Source organism: Bubalus kerabau, chromosome 6, assembly GCF_029407905.1.
Source record: "Bubalus kerabau isolate K-KA32 ecotype Philippines breed swamp buffalo chromosome 6, PCC_UOA_SB_1v2, whole genome shotgun sequence".
Classification (NCBI taxonomy): Eukaryota; Metazoa; Chordata; class Mammalia; order Artiodactyla; family Bovidae; genus Bubalus; species Bubalus kerabau.
Genome location: NC_073629.1, coordinates 11,878,613 through 11,888,172, shown reverse-complemented (window position 1 = coordinate 11,888,172; position 9,560 = coordinate 11,878,613). Strand labels below are relative to the sequence as shown.

Genomic DNA, 9,560 nt, shown 5'->3' with positions numbered 1-9,560 from the left:
AGTAAAAGATAGTGAAAAAGTTAGCTTAATAGTCAACATTCAGAAAACTAATATCATGGCATCCAGTCCCATCACTTCATGGGAAGAGGATTGGGAAACAATGGAAACAGTGAGGAACTTTATTTTGGGGGGCTCCAAAATCACTGCAGATGGTGACTGCAGCCCTGTAATTAAAAGACACTTGCTCCTTGGAAGAAAAGCTATGACCAACCTAGACAGCTTATTAGAAAGCAGAGACATTACTTTACCAACAAAAGTCCATCTAGTCAAAGCTATGGTTTTTCCAGTAATCATGTATGGATGTGATAGTTGGAGTATAAAGAAAGCTGAGTGCTGAAGAATTTATGCTTTTGAGCTGTGGTGTTGGAGAAGACTCTTGAGAGTCCCATGGACTGCAAGGAGATTGAACCAGGCCATCCTAAAGGAAATCACTCCTGAATATTCATTGGAAGAACTGATGCTGAAGCTGAAGCTCCAATACTTTGGCCACCTGATGAGAACTGACTCATTGGTAAAGACCCTGATGCTGAGGAAGATTGAAGGCAGGAGGAAAAGGGGACGACAGATGATGAAATGGTTGGATGGCATCACTGACCCAATGGACATAGTTTGAGCAAGCTCTTGGAGTTGGTGATGGACAAGGGAAGCCTGGCATGCTGCAGTCCATGGGGTTGCAAGTATTCAGACACAACTGAGTGACTGAACTGAACTGAACTGGAATCTTACTCTTTTCACAAACAGTGCTAGCTGTGTTCTTCATTCAAACCAAAACTCTATCAGAGAGTAATTATCTTGTGTACTTACCTTCTTCCTAGTGCTGAATGCATTCTAGATGTGTCTGCTTACCCTGTCTCTACTGTCTTCAAGTAGTTTCTCTTTGTATTCTTCCAGAGTTTGTAATTGTTATCTTTAAGAGGTTTAACAGACCAAGTTCTGAACTCCTTTAGATGAGAAGCAAAATTTCTACTTGCCTTTACATTTACATTTACATCTACTTGCCCAAACATTTTCATAAAATATTTTATGCAATTTAAATACTTTTTTAATATAATTAGTTGAAATTATCTAATTTAAACTGAATCATCCAGTTGAAAATTGATGCAGGTAATATAAAATTATATTCAGTGTCTTAAGAAAAAAAATGTAGTTTGAGGCATTATGTGCCTACAAATTATTGAAAGTTTGAAATAATCAAGAATCTGTCACTGGAATTAGTGATTGAAGAACACTTGACCATTAGCCGAAATCTACAGGTCAAAAAAGTGCTGCTTCTGGTGGTGTAACTGTTTTACAGTCTTCTCAAAGCACTCACAAAAATAGGGAGCAGAAACTTAGTCTAACTCCTGCAGGAAACTCTCAGCACTCAGGTTCTTAATAGTTTGCCTCTCTATATAATCAAGATGAAAGAAAGATGACCTCAACTTTGCCTTCCACTTTACTATCATGAGGAAAACCAAGAAAAGAATGAAACTGAAATAAAGGTCAAAGGAGAACTAAGAAAAGAGATAAATTAAGCCTATGGCGATGCCGTAGTCTATGATTCACAATTTGCCTGCAACTCATCATTTGATATTTAGATGGTTTTTCAGATATTGGAGTGATGAATTGAATTTCTTTTATCTACTGAATCTTATATAATGATTTTTTTCACTTTTTGCAATACAATAGACAAATTTTATCCTGGAACCATTTCAAGTATACTAGTTAATGGACAAACCCTACTTTCTCCATTTCATACCATATATTGGTTGAAAAGTTCTGTGAAATCAATCACACATTGATCCAACTTCTATCTAGAAAGCATCTTGATTAAATTAGATATTTAGCTGTGTGCAACTGACAATCCTTTGAATAGTACAGAGTTTTAAGACTTTCATCTTTATTTTTCCCCTCTGCTATTTGGATGGTGGTGGTGGTTTAGTCACTAAATCATGTTCGACTCTTGAGACTCCAGGGACTGTAGCCTTCCAGGTTCCTCTTTCCATGGGATTCTCTAGGCAAGAATACTGGAGTGGGTTGCCATTTCCTTCTCCAGGGTTTTTTCCCAATCCAGGAATTGAACCCAGGTCTCCTGCATTGCAGGTAGATTCTTTACCTACTGAGCTATGAGGGAAGCCTTTTGGATGAAGAGAAGCTATTTGGATAAAGCCAGCTTATTGCAAAAGAAACCTAGCAAGAGTGTGAAGCTGAGTTATGTGAAAGACAGAAAGAGAAAAACTATTCATTTATTTAACAAATATGTATTGAATGCTTACTATGAATCAGGCAATATCCTAGAGATGGGCTAAAAATTTAGCAAAACTGGAAAAAATTCCCCATGGAGGTTGAAATAGAGATGTAAATGAAAAGTATATATATAATCTTGCTGCTGCTGCTAAATCGCTTCAGTCATGTCCAACTCTGTGCGACCCCATAGACAGCAGCCCACGAGGCTCCCCCATCCCTGGGATTCTCCAGGCAAGAACACTGGAGTGGGTTGCCATTTCCTTCTCCAATGCAGGAAAGTGAAAAGTGAAAGTGAAGTCGCTGAGTCTTGTCCGACTCTTAGCAACCCCATGAATGCGGCCCACCAGGTTCCTCCGTCCGTGGGATTTTCCAAGCAAGAGTACTGGAGTGGGGTGCCATTGCCTTCTCCATACATAATCTTAAATACACATAAAAATATGTGTTAAAGAGAAAAGGCAAATTATAGATGAAGATGTTTTCCAGAAGTTGACCTCTGAGTCAAGACTCAGCATACTGTTGTAATGCAAGTCTATGAATCGAGCCATATCTGATCAGAAATGTCTTGAACTTTCTAGTGATTTATTTATTTGATGTGGACCATTTTCAGTCTTCATTTTGGCCATGAGGGATGTGTAATCTTAGCCCCCTGACCAGGGATCATACTCTCAGTCCCTGCATTGGAAGGTGAAATCTTAACTATTGGACCACCCAATAATTTAAGCCAATATAGATTCCCTTTCCTTATGCTGGGTTATATTGTGCTTCATTTACATGAAAATCAAAGCTACTGACTAACATGACACAGTCTTTTAATAATTTTTAAGATTTCTTCTTTACATTTTCATCTCCATATCTATCTTCCTTTATATGCAGAGTATGTTTTGTGTATCAGTCTTCCCTTGTGGCTCAGACATAAAGTATCTGCCTATAACACAGGAGACTCAGGTTCAGTCCCTCTGTAGGGAAGATCCCCTGGAGAAGGAAACAGGTACCCACTCTGGTTTTCTTGGGTAGAGCACTCCATGGACAGAGAGTCTGGTGGGTCATAGTCCATGGGGTCACAAAAAGTCAGACAACTGAGGGACTAACACTTTTATTTTCACTGTGTTCACCAGAGAAACACAACCAATAGATTATATTCACATATGTTCTAGTCACAGAAATTGGTTCATACAATTATAGAGATTATCCTACATCCACAACTGTGTCAAGAAGTGATTCTAGAAATGTGACTAACTACAGTATTTTTTCAGATTTATTTCTGCACTGATACCTTTGAGGTATTTGAACAGATTTTTTTAAAGGTTTATGCTGAGGACTTGGCCTGCACCCCATGGGGAATTGTTTGCTTGGGAAGATACACTGAGCAGACAAGATGGCAAAGAAACCCAGGAATTCTGCCACTATTAGGCAGAACTGTTGTGCACATTTGAAAACTGTTGGAAGAAGCAGTAGCCATTGTTATAGCTCTGTTGGTACCTCTGAAAATGGTATAGCTGGAAATAAAGACTCTGAGTCAGTAATCATGTCACTTGGGAGCTTCTGCTCATTTGAGGACAGCTGCTAGGGAGTTCTATCAGCTACATCTCAACCAAGAACTACTGACAGGAACTGCAACAGAGTCAAGTGGGAGAAGACTTCGATGCTAAGTGCCTGAAATCTTTTCTGGCCTCCCATTGTGAGTCACACATGTGAGAGAGAGGGTGAATTTTTCTTCATTATCTCACAGAACATGAAGAGTAAAGATTTCTAGAAAATCTAAAAGTCTAGAAATTGTGATGGCTGAGTCCAGCAACAGAAAGCTTGACTTTAACTTCATTTCAAATACAGGATATGAAAACAATGGCATATGTGTGTACAGCAGGGGATTATCTGTTCTTTTCTTCTCTCACCTGCCTTGGGTCTATTTAACAGAGAATTGTGAGAAAGAATGAGGATAATTAGGGGACTGGCCAAACCCTCTAAGATGCTACCCAAGATTTTTTCATCCTATTCCCTATCCTTGAGGCAGACACTTGATTGGAGATCTTTTCATCTCCATCAAACTTGTAAGAAGTGAAGTATTGCCTCTATGGCCCACATCTAAACAGTCCATAGCTATTCTTCAGTCCTCAAACCAGCTTTTTGTCACTGTTCTACAAAGTCTCAGTTTTACTAGCTATGATATCACCCTTTCTCATCCCTCACATTATGTGTTCCTATGCCCCTCTCCTTGGTGCAGAAACTGAATTTATAGAATTCAGATGAAACTAGACTATAAAGGATAACTTTGCTTCTTTATTTGCAATGATAAAGCAGGCTTTATTTGTCTTGATGAAGTCCAAGGAGGAAAAGGGTTTTCTTTCTTACCTAATGACCTCAGAAAATTCAGTCCTGTGTTACCTATTGTAATATGGGTTTTCCATATTTACTTCTCTTTTCTTAATTTGCAACAATTTTCAGCTTCTAATGAGCTATCAGGCAACCTGGGACTAATTGCCAGCTAATTGCCAGTATTAACCTTCTCCTGTGTCCTTTTTAGCCTGTTGGACCTGAGAGATTTAGGATCCACGTTGTTTTCTACATCCTGTTTACTCATTGAAAAGACTGAAACTGTGCCAAAGTTAATGCTGCAATAATGGATCCCTGGAGCTTGGGAAAGTATAAACATAAACCAGCATGCTAGGCCCACAACTAATAAGAGACAAAAGAAAAGTTCTTCAATGATGCTTTAGGGGATACTTCTCATAATTCTCAGCAGAGGAGGTAGGAACACAGTTTGGAGGTATTGAGATGTCAGTAGTAGAAAGAGAATAGAGTCATTTAAAAATAGAAATGATTGTAGTAATATTAGTTTTTGAGTCTTATTTTTATTAGATTGTTAGGATTCACTGACTTCTAATAGCTTTGTGCTAGGGAACATAGAGAAATAGGCCCTGTTGGGTTATTTTATGTGGAAAATTGAGTATAATTAGTGTTGGGTATAGTGATAGAGAGGTCTCCAATGATAATTTTAGAAATGTTCTAATCATCCTGTGAGTTTTAGTCTATCTATGAGTGATGGTTAAAAAGAGCATGTAGGGAAATCAAGGCACAAATACACAAGGTAGACATAAAAGTTGGAGAATAATATAAGGCTGTGGGGTGATAAATAGAGCATCACCAATGAATTGTAGTAGGCACAGGAATGGCTAAATAAGTGCCATAGAATATGCTCCCCTAGTCGATGGAACTTACTTGCTTTCTATCAGCCATCTCTGAAAGACTGATTCCTTTTGAAAGTCTTTTCTGGGTAATTGAAAAATAAAGGACAGAAACTGCTAATTCCTTATAAAAATGAATTTTTCAACATTTAGTTCATTCAATGTCCATTCTCAAACATCACATGAAACTATTCTCTGGTGACAGTGGTATATTAAAAAAAGTCTAACAGGGAATGAAGGAGTAAAGGAAGTATAACTGACTTATTTTTTCTTACAGACTTTCTACTGTCTTTAGCTCTCACACTCCTAACATTCTGTGGACAAATAATCTACTGCATAAGATTCATAAATGGGAACTGAGGAGGTAAAATAAATTACATTGTTCAGGGAATATCATGGTGGTTAGTTTTGTTAGATATCTAATTATGCATGAAAGTATTTGGAAAAACCAGAGTTGTAGTAAGAGTAGTAACAATAATAATAATAATAAAAGCAATGGTAGGGTATCAGGAGAACTTGGGTCTGGTTAATGTTCTATAACTTCTTGGTTATGTGACACATTAACACAATTATAACTTTGCAGTGTGATCTGATAGATTGTGAGCTGAATCTCTGTTCCCAGATTCTCCAAATAAGGCTTAAAATTCCATCATCTCTTTCATGACTTTACATTATGCCTTTAGCAGATGCCATCTTTAAAAAAATCAAATATTTAGTCATCAATTCATTAAACAAATAGTTCTTAAGTAGCAATTTGTATTTATGTTATGGGAAATATAAAACTGCTCCTAAGGCATTCCACACTCTGATAAATGAGAAAGTGGAGGCTGCTACTTTCATGATACATCTCATACACAATAGAAAGCCACTAAATTAAGAGAAGGGAAAGTTCATGTCCCTCTTATCATTGGAGACAAGAGTAGTCAGAGGTCACACCTTCTATCTAAGTTTCAAAAATGAATAGAAAGTGCATAAGGTTTTCCAGGTGAAGGGGAAAGTATGAGTAAAAACACAGAGGTGAGGTACTGCAAGATGAGAAGACACAGTCTTGCTGTTTGTTGAAGAAGGCAAAGTGATTTACAATTATTTCAGTTAAGAACAGTACTCAACCTAAGATAGATATAATTTAAAAATAGATATGTAGTAACTAGATATATTACTTTAATTTATCAATAAATTAACACATTAATGAATGGATAAACCAATGAAAGTGATGACTTGTCTACTCAGTGTGCATGCTCTGTCACTAAGTCATGTCTGATTCTTTGGGACCCCGTGAACTCTAGCCTGCCAAGATCCTCTGTCCGTGGGATTTCCCAGGAAATAATTCTGAAGTGGGTTGCCATTTCCTTCTCCAGGAGATCTTCCTGACCCAGGTATCAAACCTGCATCTCCTTCATGACACATGTATTCTTTACCACTGAGCCACCAAAGAAGCCCTGTCTACTTAGAGAGCATATCAAGTCTACCTATTAGCCTACGGGTCACTCTGCTACACTCAGGTAGAAAAATGAAACATACTTTTGCTTATCTTGAAATGAGAGAATGTGAAGAGAAAATATTCAAAGATGGTACAGATTAAGAAATATACCTTGAAAATGTAGGATTGACAGCTGGTCTCTGCAGCTGAGCTACTTTAGGTAGAAGTTTTTCTTTTTGTATTCTTCTTTTGTGCCTTTTCAACTATTTGGTTGCTTTGATCTTTTTATTACTTTAAAAATTCAAACTTGATTTTAGTTGAATTGCCAAAAGGATTTTCTCATCCTTTAGTAAGGAGAAATTGGAGAAGCTGAAACTCCTTGAGGCCAGGTGCACCCAATGCAATATTGAGTTCTGTTGGAAATCTGGGTAAAATGTGAGTAGACACAATGGCTCATATTGAAGTAAGGTCCGATGTGTTTGATTTATTGTCTTTTGAAGTTTGAAACTACAATTAGAGCAGCATCAGAGAATTATCTTGGCAGAATGGTAGGTATTTAGTAATATCAATGGCCAACCTGACTGCAATAACTTTGTGTTTCTCTAGAGTCACTTAAATATACTAAAATCCCATCCAACTCTCTTCTATTAAGTGTTTGAAATCGATTGATTAAGGGGAAAAGATGTACTTAAGTCAATACAATATTATTGTCTCTGTAAATGTTTTTTTTTAATAAAATAATAGGATTAAAAACTAAAACCTGAAGTAGATATATGTTTAAAGTATCTCCAAAAGGAAGCTTAAGAAAAACTAACACTACTACCTGAAAATTAAATAACTTATGTAGCAGAAGCTGACATTTACTAGAAGTTTACAGTGTACATGTGCTCTACTCAGTGCTTTAATTTTCATAAGAAAACTAGGAAAGAGGTGTTATTAGTATTTTATGTTACACATTAAAAAGCTGAAGCACAAAAAAATTACACTGATAATAAATGATAGAGTTAGGCTGACCTGCAGGAAGTTTCAGACATTTCCATTCCCTAATTGCTATTTGAAGTAGGGAGTGTGAAAATAATTTCCTAGACTTAAACACTAAGAAAGATGCAGAAATATCACTGGAAACATGTACTCTTGAGTTTTGGAAACAATTCCATGAATTGACATGGTCCATTGGGCATTTCCTACTAGCATTAATTAGTCCTTATCCCTTCTCCTATTTCCTGTTCCTCAATCCATGGTGAAACTAACTATCTCCACCTTTCATGGCAAACACTGTTTCTTCATTTTTGTCCTCTGTAGATCAATCTTGGGAAACAAGTCAACCAAGCTAATTATTCCTCTGTCACAGAGTTCCTATTGATGGGATTCTCCAACCTTGGAAAAATCCAGTTCATCCTCTTTGCTGTTTTTCTGTGCCTGTATCTGATTATCCTGAGTGGAAACATCACCATTGCCACTGTCATCTGCCTGGATTGCAGCCTCCACATACCCATGTATTTCTTCCTAGGGATCATTTCCATCTCTGAGACATGCTATGCCTTTGTCATTCTGCCCAAGATGCTCATAAATCTGTTGTCTATGTTCAGAACAATCTCATTTATTAACTGTGCCACTCAGATGTTTTTCTTCCTTGGTTTTGCTGTCACTAATTGCATGTTACTGGGAATCATGGGTTATGACTGCTTTGTTGTCATCTGTCATCCACTTCAGTACTCTATCCTTATGAGCTGGCAAGTCTGTGGACAGTTGGCAGCCACTTGTGCTGTAATTGTTTTTTTGTTTGTTTGTTTGTTTTCATTGATAGGCTCCCTCTTAGTTTTTTGAACTACCTTTCTGTCCCAGCAAGATTAACCATTACTTCTGTGGCATCTCACCAGTTATCTGCCTTGTCTGTACTGATTCCTATAATGAACTCATCATCTTCATTGGTGGAGTTTTAGCACTCATGGTTCCTATGACTTTTATCTGCATCTCTTATGGCTTCATTGTTCATACCATCTTGAGGATCCCATCAGTTGAAAGCAAGAGAAAAGCCTTCTCCACTTGTGCCTCACATCTTACTGTAGTCATTGTCCACTATGGCTGTGCCTCCTTTGTCTACCTGTGGCTGTCATTGAAGTGCTCATCCAGCAAAGATAGACTTGTGACAGTGACCTACACAGTTGCGACTCCATTGTTGAACCCCCTGGTGTCTAGCCTAAGGAAGAAAGATGTCCAGATGGCCATTCAAAAAGTGATTGGCAGAAGAGGATTTTATTCTGAAGCTCTGTAATGAGAATACTTCACATCTACAAAATACTCTTTTCTGAGAATATACCAATAACTGTAAAAGTGATGACAATGTTGTCTTTCATTCATATAGCACTTATAATCTCATAGTGAAAGCTTCTCCATTGTATTAATTTGATAGGTTTGGTGAAGTGCAATCTTAAACTTGGGGGTAATTATTAATACTATACATATTTGAAATGCTCTTAAACTTGAACAGGGAAGTATATTTTAAATTAATTTTATTGGAATATAGCTGTTTCCCAATGTTGTGGTAGTTTCTACTATACCAAAAACTGAATAAGCTGTATATATACTTAGGTAAGAATAATTTTAGTCTCTTCCAGGAAGGATAAGTAACATACTGTGAATGGTAATTCAATATAGAATGTTCAGTCATTACAAATTTTCAAGTTTAGAAAAACTTCAACAGGACTCTTCACAAAAAAATCGTTAAAAAA

The 9,560-nt window shown here is 37.1% G+C and overlaps 1 protein-coding gene across 1 annotated transcript; it reads left to right on the top strand.

Moving 5' to 3' along the window:
* Positions 1-7,276: 7,276 nt before the first annotated feature.
* LOC129655881 (olfactory receptor 10R2-like) lies at positions 7,277-9,103 on the top strand. Its single transcript, XM_055586688.1, has 3 exons — positions 7,277-7,291; positions 8,131-8,613; positions 8,648-9,103. Exons 1-3 carry the CDS (start codon positions 7,277-7,279, stop codon positions 9,101-9,103), a joined length of 954 nt encoding a protein of 317 aa, XP_055442663.1.
* Positions 9,104-9,560: the final 457 nt, after the last annotated feature.